This window comes from Eleutherodactylus coqui, chromosome 6 (assembly GCF_035609145.1).
Source record: "Eleutherodactylus coqui strain aEleCoq1 chromosome 6, aEleCoq1.hap1, whole genome shotgun sequence".
NCBI lineage: Eukaryota > Metazoa > Chordata > Amphibia > Anura > Eleutherodactylidae > Eleutherodactylus > Eleutherodactylus coqui.
In genome coordinates, this window is record NC_089842.1 from 89,330,761 (window position 1) to 89,343,449 (window position 12,689).

At 48.7% G+C, this 12,689-nt stretch overlaps 1 protein-coding gene across 1 annotated transcript in view; it reads right to left on the bottom strand.

The window, feature by feature from the left end:
* The window catches only part of LOC136632345 (cornifelin homolog), a 29,858-nt gene extending 26,081 nt beyond the window's left edge, over positions 1 to 3,777 (bottom strand). Inside the window, exons 1-2 of the mRNA XM_066607150.1 lie at positions 3,600 to 3,777; positions 2,090 to 2,201 (exon numbers count right to left, since the gene is read on the bottom strand). Of these exons, the coding sequence (XP_066463247.1) occupies positions 2,090 to 2,195 (106 nt within the window). The 5' untranslated portion in view covers positions 2,196 to 2,201; positions 3,600 to 3,777. The remainder of the gene's footprint in view (positions 1 to 2,089; positions 2,202 to 3,599) is intronic.
* Positions 3,778 to 12,689: the final 8,912 nt, after the last annotated feature.

Here is a 12,689-nt window from a genome sequence, read left to right on the forward strand (position 1 = left end):
ATGTAGGGCTCCTATAGTAAACCTTACCTCAGAGGTAACCAGTTTAACTACCCCTGCCTGCAATGGAGTGGAGTCTACTCCTGAAACAAAAATCGCAGTCTCTAAGTGTATCAAAACCCTGGACAGTTGAGCAACGAAATTAAAATTAACAAAATTTGCAGCAGCCCCAGAATCAACAAAGGCTTGCCCAGTACGGTGGAAAGAATGGAATTCTAGGGTGCAGGGCAATAACATCTTGGACAACACAGGGAGTACCTTGGCTCCTAGATAGTCCTCCCGACAACTGCCTAGGAGCGGACGTTTTTCCTGCCGTGGCTTCTTAGCGCAGGTTGCAATGCGGTGACCCGGCTCCCCACAGTAGAAGCAGAGATTCTTCTTTAGGCGATATTCCCGTCGCTGGTTGGGGTTCATGGCTCCCAGCTCCATTGGCTCGGTGGTGGGAGGTGAAAAAGTCGGGTCCGTAAAAGAAGTGGGCGTGGGGAGTGGAGTGGTCCGAGCGGCATGTCTGGCCCTCAAACGTCGGTCGGCCCGAATAGCCAGCGACATGGCTTGCTCCAGGGTTCTTGGCTCCTGGTGGGCCACGAGTAGGTCCTTAAGGCCCTCAGACAGACCGGCCAAAAATAAGTCTTTTAAGGCGGCATCATTCCACCTGGAATCTGTACAATGTTGGCGGAATTCGGAACAGTAGTCCTCCGCCATCTTGCAACCCTGGCGCAGGGCCAGAAGCTTGGAGACTGCGTAGCCGGCCCGGTCGGGTTCGTCATAAAATTGGCCCAAGGCGGAAAAAAAGGCGTCAAAGGGATAGTTGGGCGGGAGAGCGAGCTGGTAACGAGAAGGCCCAATTTTGGGGCTCTCCCCTCAGGCGGGTAATTACAATTCCCACTTTCTGGTACTCAGTACCAGAGGAGTGGGGTCGGAGATCAAAGTAGAGCTTGCAGCTCTCTCTAAATGCAAAAAACTGATCCCTCTCTCCGGAGAAGCAATCCGGAAGCGTGGCTCGAGGTTCTGACATCGCTCCTGGAGCGGAAGGGGGCTGCATGGGACCTGCAGCCGCCACTTGTTCCTGTAGCTGCAAGCGGGCGGTTAGGTCCTGGGCAAGTTTCGTAAGGACATGGACCTGGTTTGCTAAGGCCGCCACGGCCTCCATTGAGGGGTTCAAAGTTGCCGGGCGGATACAAGGGTCTGACTTTCCTTCGGCCAGTGTTACTGTCAGGACAGTGTCCGGGATATGGGGGTCCCTGAGATATCCCGCAACCCCTGTCCCTGCCTACTTGCCTCCCTGGGCTAACCCCCAGGGCGACAACTGGGCGGCGGTCCCTACCCTCACTAGGAAAGCGGGACACGGGAAGACAAACAGACACTGAAGACAAACAAACGGTAGAATGGTCAGACAATCCGGGTCGGCAACAGGAGGGTACGCAGTACAGAGGGGAAGGCAAAACGTAGTCAAGGTCCAAAAAGCAGAGGTCAGGAAAGCCGGGGTAACAAGAGCAGTCAAAATAAACGCGGGTGCAGCTGGAGAACCAAACTAACACTGGCAAAGGCTGGAAGGAAAACACACACTTTTAAATGCTGTCAGAGCTCCCGCCCTAGCAGCTGATTGGGGCGGGGGTGCCTGACAGCAGCAGGGCAATCAAGGAGGTGCTGGGGACATGCCCCCAGCCTTGCAGAACAGACCGTTACCAGGGAAGCCAGCTAGGTAGTCAAGTAACTTAGAGAAACACCTGCTGCCTCCCTAACAACCCGGCGGTGACCAGTTTTACAGCGGCCCGGGGAGATTACTAGAACCGGGGCTCCCCTGCGCCGCACTCCTGTAACCCGGGTGGCATGACTGGTGGTGCGGGCACGGCGGCCGCGAGAATTGCTGGTTCTGACACTTTGCATAGCATCAACTTATTCAGCAACGCTTTCAAAGTACATGGGTATGTAGCTCCTACTTGATATAGATTAACACTATGGGCTGTCTATATCCATTATTAACCAGCCTACCTCCGTACGTCTACATTTATTTGCTTTAGTGATTTGCCAACATTTTTAGCTCTCGAAAGAAAAAAGAACTTTTTTGAAAATCCAACCCATGAGGACTTACAGATTCCCATGTCGTCACAGCAGTCCATGACGTCAGAGCTCCACTGACTGCTACGGACGCCATACCCTTGTATGGCTTGGGGTTGAACAGTGACTGGATAAGACATTGTGATCTGGAAGACAAGAATATACAGTAATTACATTGACAGAATTAACTTTCCACAATGAGAAGTGTTGTACAAACCACAACCAACCACATCCACCCCGCCCCAGTCTAAGATTAGGGGTTTTGGTGCTATTAATGATGTGATTGCACTGCAGACCACCTCTCTTTCTTTGTACCCCACAGGTTGACAGATTTCCTAGATTCATGATTACAGAGTTACAAAGTACGAAGGAAACCAAAGAAGGCTCACACACATGGGCGTATGTTCCCTGCATATTACATGCATAATATACACAGATAACAGCAAACGCACATGTAATGTGTATTTGCTACATGTTAAACATTTTAGATGTTGTAAATTGATTATTATTAAGATATCTGTATTTTTCTTGACATTACTGACAGTTTCTTATTGAATATCGTGGAAATGTTTCAATTAATTAATTAAAAATGCTCATCACATAAGTTCTTTATGTCTTTCTTTGCTCATCAGTATAGAAAGACAACACCCATGTAAGGTTCGGTTCATATGGGTGTCATGGGTTCCTTTTAGAAGTCACGTCGCTCTACTGGATCCTTCGTACAACACATCCAACAATGCCCAATTCACCCCTTTGATTTACAGTGGGCTTCATCAAGGAATTCCGTCAGGTTAGCCGGCAATGTGACAGGAAAAATGTACTTTTTTTTCTACAGTGAACAATGATCTGAATATGCTGGCTTTGATTTGGATTGTTCTATACGAAGTGATAATCATAGAAAATACAAGACTCATTGTAAGATCTTTACAAACACAATGTCTCCCTATGTATATGCAGCCTACTTATGACTCTACACCCAACAGCAGGACACGATCAGCAGGGACTAAGAAAACTATGAGCAATGTAATCCGACCATAAACATTACTAATGCATTTGCCCATTGACACTGAATAACTTTGTAGATGAAAAATCTCAACACGGAAAAGTTCTCTATGCCGGCTCTGGCATCTTAGCGCTATTATTTTTCTACAGTATGGCCTGGAAAAAACTGCAGAGATTATCAAAACTGGAGCAAAGGAATATTGGAAAAAGTTGCTGATTGCAACCAATCAGGTTGCAGCCTTCATAGTAAAAAATGGAGCTGGAACCTGATTGGTTTCTGTTGGCAACTGCTCCATTTCATAAATCAGCCCCCAAATCTCCAAACGATTAGCAAAATGTCACAATTCCTGATCTGGAGTCTTTATCCAAGGGTCCATTTATAGCAATTGCCCATGTGTAGGATTCCAAGGGATCAGAATATATAGAAAAACGGAAGATAATTCTCAGCTCAAAAAGTGCAATTCTGTAAGGAGCTGCATCCAATGTAAAAGTGAAGCCTGGAGCACACGCATAGGACAGTGGTCTGAAGAGCTGACACTTACTTGATCCGCAGAGTTGTCTCAGGTGAGGATGTTCTGTGAGCTGTGGCAATTGAGGTCAGCTTTTGCTATTTATACAAAACGTGAACACTAACTGGGAGGGCGCAAGTAAAATGTGACATCACCGCCACCTCCCTCACTAATTCCCAAGGTACTTTTTGTTGTATTCCTTCTACCTCAACTGTCGCCGCTCCTATTTCCCTTCTTTCACCTTTCCTTATTCCTCTCTACTGGTTCTTTGTGATGCTGAACCTGTTACTTCTGGCATAAGTTGACCAGGGAAACTTGATTTTCTACTTTGAAAGTCAAATGGAAACTAATGCAGATTTGTATCCTAATAGATTTCTAAGTGAAGCTTTATGGAAAGTGTTACATATTTTCTATATATTCATATACATATTCGCAGAGGTGCTACTGGCAGGCAATGTGGACAGCAGGAGGTGCAGTAACATCAGGGTATTTAGATACAGAGCTAAAGGGGCAAACTGAATTATTGCCCGCAGGTAAAGGAAAGGGTAGCCGTGTCCCTGATATTTTCTACATTCGTTGGGAAGCTTTCACGCGGTCCAGACCCCATGTATGCAGAGAATTCAAGGGGTTTTCCAACTAAAAAACCCCACAGTACTCCTCTTCCGCTGCTGGACTGCTCCCGTCTTCTGTTTGCTTTGGGCTGTAGTGGTCACAAGGCTGTTTATCCATGTGACCTCTGCAAGCAATAGAAGACCTGATGGGGACGTCACTGATAACATTCTGTAAACTTGCTGGGACTTCTATATTAGAAGCCCACGTGACAGATTTATTAGACGTCACTGGATCTTCTGGCCATTCTGTCAAATGCTGGAGTGCTGGACTGCTGAAAACCAGTTCCATGGGGAATATATTGATTTTATATAGTTTTGGAGATATGGGCCCAAAACTCTACAAAAAACCAACTTGGAAAACCCCTTTAAACAGACTCTCTCACCATGTTTTTGCGTCCTTCACTGAGAGCACCATAAGGCACTGCCAGTTATACTGGTTACAGGGATGTGTCTGCTGTGTAGATCTGTACAGTAGTTTTTGAGTAACAGTCCGTGAGAGAGGGCAGCATGGCGAGCAGTCTGTGAGATTACTTATTTAGAAGTTAAAGCTGGTTAGCATTATTAAAAGGGGCAGCAGGAGGTTTGTGAATAGTGTGGGGATGTGGTGTGTGGTAGGAAAGCATGGAGCCAAAGATGTCTGTGTTGCAAATTCTGTAGAGATGATTGGTGGCTGAAAAAAGTCGTCATTGCAGTCTGGGCCAGGTGGAGGTGAAAATCAAAAGGGAATGATATCAATCAAATACACCATCACCTGTGATCACTGGAGGTAGCTGCACTGCAATTGCTAATACTGTGTAGAACTAGTATCTGACCATTATATGTTAAGTTCAATATTAGAAGTACACTAGAGCCAAGCTACTGTATCTGAGCCTAACATAGTATAAAGGTTTATCTTATGTTGTCTTTAATGTATATATACAGTATATTTTTCGAGGCTTGTGATGCATTGATGAATCGCTTAAAACAGGGTTCCCCAACTCCAGTCCTCAGGGACCGCCAACAGGTCATGTTTTCTGGATTTCCTCTGTATTGCACAGGTGATGTAATTATTCTCAGCGCCTCAGACATTGCCACAAGTGTTCTTACCATAGGATATCCTGAAAACATGACCTGTTGGTGGTCCCTGAGGACTGGAGTTGGGGACCCCTGGCTTAAAAGGTCAGCTAATGATGCTGCTAGAAGTGATAGGCAAAATTGCGTGGGGCTCCATGAATCTTTTGCTAAGCCCCTGCAAAGAACCCCTTTAAGTATAATTAAAGATTCCCCATATAATGAATCATTATGGAGTCCCTTAGAGTCTATTGAATATGTTTTTGCCTTTGTTACCATGCACCAAACTTACTAGATAGTTACCAAATATACACAAGACGTTACCTAGCAAAAAACACCACAATGAGCCACTAGGCAGTATCTGTATGTTCCCATACCATTGACAATGAATATTAATAATGCTCCAGCCATACTTTGCCCCATGTAATGCTAATTTTAGGCTGGCCACCATTCGGGAGAACTTAACAGATTTTTTGACAGCTGACACTTGGATCAACATTTAAAACAATTTTATATAAAAAAAAATCATTCAAGTGACTCTGTCACCATCTTTTTGCACCGCTCTCTGAGGGCCGTATAAGGTAGTGACAGTCACAAAATTGTTGTTTGTTCTAGGTACCACGTTGTATACTGAACACATGAGTGTAGTTTGTTTCGAATTCTAGACAGTAATGTGTTGATAATAGTCCCCCAGAGCGTGAAAAGTTGCCTAACTGTCTGTTCCTTATGTAAGGTTGCCTGTATTCAGTCCATTCTAAATATATAGGACAGCTGTGTGAGAAATAAGCACCTAATGATTGAGTTTGGTGTGCGCCATTCCTGCAAAACTGCCTTAGAAGTGGCAACTGAAATGAGATACAGTTGTTGTTCTGTTGATGTTAGTTGTGTGGTAGCTGCTAATCAGCCAAATATGTCCCAATCTATCAAGGCTTGTTCTAATGGTGCCAGATGTGTTTTTTGTACTTAACCTCATAACCTGAGTCCAAAAAGTGATGACCAAGTATGCCCAGACATTAAAAGTCTGCCTCTGGGAATGAGCATTGTGGACATCTAGGGTATTTGTTGCTATTCATATTGTGACTGTGGGAGGGAAAGTTATAAGCCCTGTAGACTATCTTTAATGCTATATTGGTGTACATGGCAGAATACAACCATCTGGTTGCTTTGAAGGTGAAACCTAGGATGCCTTTATCAGACAGATTTGGAAATGATCTCAGCTATTATGCAACCTCTTTGTTGGAGAGAGAATAATCTATGTTGGAGTGCAATTGATTGTGAATAGAGATGAGCGAACGTACTCGTCCGAGCTTGATGCTCGGGCGAATATTAGGGTGTTCGGGATGCTCGTTACTCTTAACGAGCACCACGCGGTGTTCGGGTTACTTTCACTTTCATCTCTGAGACGTTAGCGCGCTTTTCTGGCCAATTGAAAGACAGGGAAGGCATTACAACTCCCCCCTGTGATGTTCAAGCCCTATACCACCCCCCTGCTGTGAGTGGCTGGCGAGATCAGATGTCACCCGAGTATAAAAATCGGCCCCTCCCGCGGCTCGCCACAGATGCCTTGTGAGTTAGCTGAGGGAAAGTGCTGTTGTGTTGGAGCTGTTGTAGGGAGAGTGTTAGGAGTGAGTGTAGGCTTCAAGAACCCCAACGGTCCTTCTTAGGGCCACATTTAACCGTGTGCAGTACTGTGCAGGCTGCTGTTAGCAGTGTTGCATTTTTTTTTTTTCAAAATCGGCTGTGCAGAGCATTGCACCCTGCATTAATACTACAGGGACAGAATTGTGTAGGCAGGGCCAGAAGACATATATTATTGATTGAATATAGTCAGTGGGCCTTTTCTTTAAAAAAAAAGGGAAAAATTTCTATTTGGCCTGCCTCTGACAGTCCTCAGCGTTCTGGGTACGTGTGCGGTGGGTGGAGAACGTAAAGAAATCATACGCAGCCGGCTACGTTTAACAGCAGGCTTGCGCCAATTTATTTCCTGCCTGGGAAAAATCACTGCTCTGCTGCACTTCATATAACACTGCAGTTCTGTGGAACACATTTGTTATCTGATTGAATATAGTCAGTGGGCCTTCCCTTTAAAAAAAAAAGGGAAAAATTTCTTTTTGGCCTGCCTCTGACAGTCCTCAGCGTTCTGGGTACGTGTGTGGTGGGTGGAGAACGTAAAGAAATCATACGCAGCCAGCTACGTTTAACAGCAGGCTTGCGCCAATTTATTTCCTGCCTGGGAAAAATCACTGCTCTGCTGCACTTCATATAACACTGCAGTTCTGTGGAACACATTTGTTATCTGATTGAATATAGTCAGTGGGCCTTCCCTTTAAAAAAAAAAAGGGAAAAATTTCTATTTGGCCTGCCTCGGACAGTCCTCAGCGTTCTAGGTACGTGTGCGGTGGGTGGAGAACGTAAAGAAATCATACGCAGCCAGCTACGTTTAACAGCAGGCTTGCGCCAATTTATTTCCTGCCTGGGAAAAATCACTGCTCTGCTGCACTTCATATAACACTGCAGTTCTGTGGAACACATTTGTTATCTGATTGAATATAGTCAGTGGGCCTTCCCTTTAAAAAAAAAAGGGAAACATTTCTATTTGGCCTGCCTCGGACAGTCCTCAGCGTTCTGGGTACGTGTGCGGTGGGTGGAGAACGTAAAGAAATCATACGCAGCCAGCTACGTTTAACAGCAGGCTTGCGCCAATTTATTTCCTGCCTGGGAAAAATCACTGCTCTGCTGCACTTCATATAACACTGCAGTTCTGTGGAACACATTTGTTATCTGATTGAATATAGTCAGTGGGCCTTCCCTTTAAAAAAAAAGGGAAAAATTTCTATTTGGCCTGCCTCGGACAGTCCTCAGCGTTCTGGGTACGTGTGCGGTGGGTGGAGAACGTAAAGAAATCCTACGCAGCCAGCTACGTTTAACAGCAGGCTTGCGCCAATTTATTTCCTGCCTGGAAAAAAATCACTGCTCTGCTGCACTTCATATAACACTGCAGTTCTGTGGAACACATTTGTTATCTGATTGAATATAGTCAGTGGGCCTTCCCTTTAAAAAAAAAAGGGAAAAATTTCTATTTGGCCTGCAGGCTTGCGCCAATTTATTTCCTGGCTGGGAAATCACTGGTAATACAGCATGCTGAGGGGTAGGGGTAGGCCTAGAGGACGTGGACGCGGCCGAGGACGCGTAGGCCCAAGTGAGGGTGTGGGCACAGGCCAAGCTCCTGATACAGGTGTATCGCAGCCGACTGCTGCGCGATTAGGAGAGTGGCACGTTTCTGGCGTCCCCACATTCATCGCCCAATTAATGGGTCCACGCGGGAGACCTTTATTAGAAAATGAGCAGTGTGAGCAGGTCCTGTCGTGGATGGCAGAAAGTACTTCGAGCAAGCTATCATCCACCCACAGTTCGGCGCCGTCCAGTGCTGCAAATCCGAATCCTCTGGCTGCTGCTCCTCCTTCCTCCCAGCCTCCTCACTCCATTACAATGACACATGCTCAGGAGCGGGAAGACTCCCAGGAACTGTTCTCGGGCCCCTGCTCAGATTGGGCAGCAGTGGTTCCTCTCCCACCAGAGGAGTTTATCGTCACTGATGCACAACCATTGGAAAGTTCCCGGGGTCCGGGGGATGAGGCTGGGGACTTCCGGCAACTGTCTCAAGACCTTTCAGTGGGTGAGGAGGACGATGACGATGAGACACAGTTGTCTTGCAGTGAGGTAGTAGTAAGGGCAGTAAGTCCGAGGGAGGAGCGCACAGAGGATTCGGAGGAAGAGCAGCAGGACGATGAGGTGACTGACCCCACCTGGTGTGCAACGCCTACTCAGGACAGGTCTTCAGAGGGGGAGGCAAGGGCAGCAGCAGGGCAGGTTGCAAGAGGCAGTGCGGTGTCCAGGGGTAGAGGCAGGGCCAGACCAAATAATCCACCAACTGTTTCCCAAAGCGCACCCTCGCGCCATGCCACCCTGCAGAGGCCGAGGTGCTCTAAGGTCTGGCAGTTTTTCACAGAGACGCCTGACGACCGACGAACAGTGGTGTGCAACCTTTGTCGCGCCAAGATCAGCCAGGGAGCCACCACCAACAGCCTCACCACCACCAGCATGCGCAGACATATGATGGCCAAGCACCCCACAAGGTGGGACGAAGGCCGTTCACCGCCTCCGGTTTGCACCGCTGCCTCTCCCCCTGTGCCCCAACCTGCCACTGAGATCCAACCCCCCTCTCAGGACACAGGCACTACCGTCTCCTGGCCTGCACCCACACCCTCACCTCCGCTGTCCTCGGCCCCATCCACCAATGTCTCTCAGCGCACCGTCCAGCCGTCGCTACCGCAAGTGTTGGAGTGCAAGCGCAAGTACGCCGCCACGCACCCGCACGCTCAAGCGTTAACCGTCCACATAGCCAAATTTATCAGCCTTGAGATGCTGCCGTATAGGGTTGTGGAAACGGAGTCCTTCAAAGGTATGATGGCGGCGGCGGCCCCGCGCTACTCACTTCCCAGTCGCCACTACTTTTCCCGATGTGCCGTCCCAGCCCTGCACGACCACGTCTCCCGCAACATTGTACGCGCCCTCACCAACGCGGTTACTGCCAAGGTCCACTTAACAACGGACACGTGGACAAGCACAGGCGGGCAGGGCCACTACATCTCCCTGACGGCACATTGGGTGAATTTAGTGGAGGCTGGGACAGAGTCAGAGCCTGGGACCGCTCACGTCCTACCCACCCCCAGAATTGCGGGCCCCAGCTCGGTGGTGGTATCTGCGGCGGTGTATGCTTCCTCCACTAAAGCACCCTCCTCCTCCTCCGCAACCTCTGTCTCGCAATCAAGATGTGTCAGCAGCAGCAGCACGTCGCCAGCAGTCGGTGTCGCGCGGCGTGGCAGCACAGCGGTGGGCAAGCGTCAGCAGGCCGTGCTGAAACTACTCAGCTTAGGAGATAAGAGGCACACGGCCCACGAACTGCTGCGGGGTCTGACAGAGCAGACCGACCGCTGGCTTGCGCCGCTGAGCCTCCAACCGGGCATGGTCATGTGTGACAACGGCCGTAACCTGGTGGCGGCTCTGCAGCTCGGCAGCCTCACGCACGTGCCATGCCTGGCCCACGTCTTTAATTTGGTGGTTCAGCGCTTTCTGAAAAGCTACCCACGCTTGTCAGACCTGCTCGTAAAGGTGCGCCGTCTCTGCGCACATTTCCGCAAGTCCCACACGGACGCTGCCACCCTGCGCACCCTGCAACATCGGTTTAATCTACCAGTGCACCGACTGCTGTGCGACGTGGAACTCTACGCTCCACATGTTGGCCAGGCTCTATGAGCAGCGTAGAGCTATAGTGGAATACCAACTGCAACATGGGCGGCGCAGTGGGAGTCAGCCTCCTCAATTATTTTCAGAAGAGTGGGCCTGGTTGGCAGACATCTGCCAGGTCCTTGGAAACTTTGAGCAGTCTACCCAGGTGGTGAGCGGCGATGCTGCAATCATTAGCGTCACCATTCCTCTGCTATGCATCTTGAGAAGTTCCCTGCAAAGCATAAAGGCAGATGCTTTGCGCTCGGAAACGGAGGCGGGGGAAGACAGTATGTCGCTGGATAGTCAGAGCACCCTCCTGTCTATATCTCAGCGCGTTGAGGAGGAGGAGGAGGAGCATGAGGAGGATGAGGAGGAGGGGGAAGAGACAGCTTGGCCCACTGCTGATGGTACCCATGCTGCTTGCCTGTCATCCTTTCAGCGTGTATGGCCTGAGGAGGAGGAGGAGGAGGAGGAGGATCCTGAAAGTGATCTTCCTAGTGAAAACAGCCATGTGTTGCGTACAGGTACCCTGGCACACATGGCTGACTTCATGTTAGGATGCCTTTCTCGTGACCCTCGCGTTACACGCATTCTGGCCACTACGGATTACTGGGTGTACACACTGCTTGACCCACGGTATAAGGAGAACCTTTCCACTCTCATTCCCGAAGAGGAAAGGGGTTCGAGAGTGTTGCTATACCACAGGACCCTGGCGGACAAGCTGATGGTAAAATTCCCATCCGACAGCGCTAGTGGCAGAAGGCGCAGTTCCGAGGGCCAGGTAGCAGGGGAGGTGCGGAGATCGAGCAGCATGTACAGCACAGGCAGTGCAACAGTCTTTAAGGGCCTGGACAGCTTTATGGCTCCCCACCAAGACTGTGTCACCGCTCCCCAGTCAAGGCTGAGTCGGCAGAAGCACTGTAAAAGGATGGTGAGGGAGTACGTAGCCGATCGCACCACCGTCCTCCGTGACGCCTCTGCCACCTACAACTACTGGGTGTCGAAGCTGGACACGTGGCCTGAACTAGCGCTGTATGCCCTGGAGGTGCTTGCTTGTCCTGCGGCTAGCGTCTTGTCAGAGAGGGTGTTTAGTGCGGCTGGGGGAATCATCACAGATAAGCGTACCTGCCTGTCAACCGACAGTGCCGACAGGCTAACACTCATCAAGATGAACAAAGCCTGGATTTCCCCAGACTTCTCTTCTCCACCAGCGGACAGCAGCGATACCTAAGCAATACGTAGGCTGCACCCGCGGATGGAAGCATCGTTCTCTCTCACCATCCAAAACGGGGACATTTCTGCTTCATCAATCTGTGTATAATATTCCTCCTCCTCCTCCTGCTCCTCCTCCTGAAACCTCACGTAATCACGCAGAACGGGCAATTTTTCTTAGGGCCACAAGGCTCACTCATATAATTTTTCTAAACAATTTTTATACGTTTCAATGCTCTTAAAAGCGTTGAAACTTTAACTTGAACCAATTTTTCGTTTAACTGGGCTGCCTCCAGGCCTAGTTACCACTTAAGCCACATTAACCAAAGCGATTAATGGGTTTCACCTGCCATCTTGGTTGGGCATGGCCAATTTTTTCTGAGGTACATTACTACTGTTGGTACACCAATTTTTTTGGGCCCTCACCTACAGTGTAATCATAGTAATTTCTATGTTCTTCGCCTGCACTCATGGTACAGCAAGGTATGTGGGGTTGGCCTACACTTTTGCTACATAAATGTAACTGGGGCCTTGTCTATACTGCAGCTACTGAAATGTGAAAGAGACTGTTATCTCCCTAAACTGCTGCAATGGGAATGTTACTGTGGCCTGCCTTGACTGCTAATACTACTGAAATGGAACTAAGACAGCGCTCCCACTATACTGCTGCTTCGGAATTGTTACTGGGGCCTGTGTAGGCTGCTACTATTACTGAAATGGAACTAAGACTGGGCTCCTCCTATACTGCTGCTTCGGAATTGTTACTGGGGCCTGTCTTGAGTGCTAATATTACTGAAATGGAACTAAGACTGCGCTCCCACTATACTGCTGCTTCGGAATTGTTACTGGGGCCTGTCTAGGCTGCTACTATTACTGAAATGGAACTAAGACTGTGCTCCTCCTATACTGCTGCTTCGGAATTGTTACTGGGGCCTGTCTTGAGTGCTACTATAACTGAAAT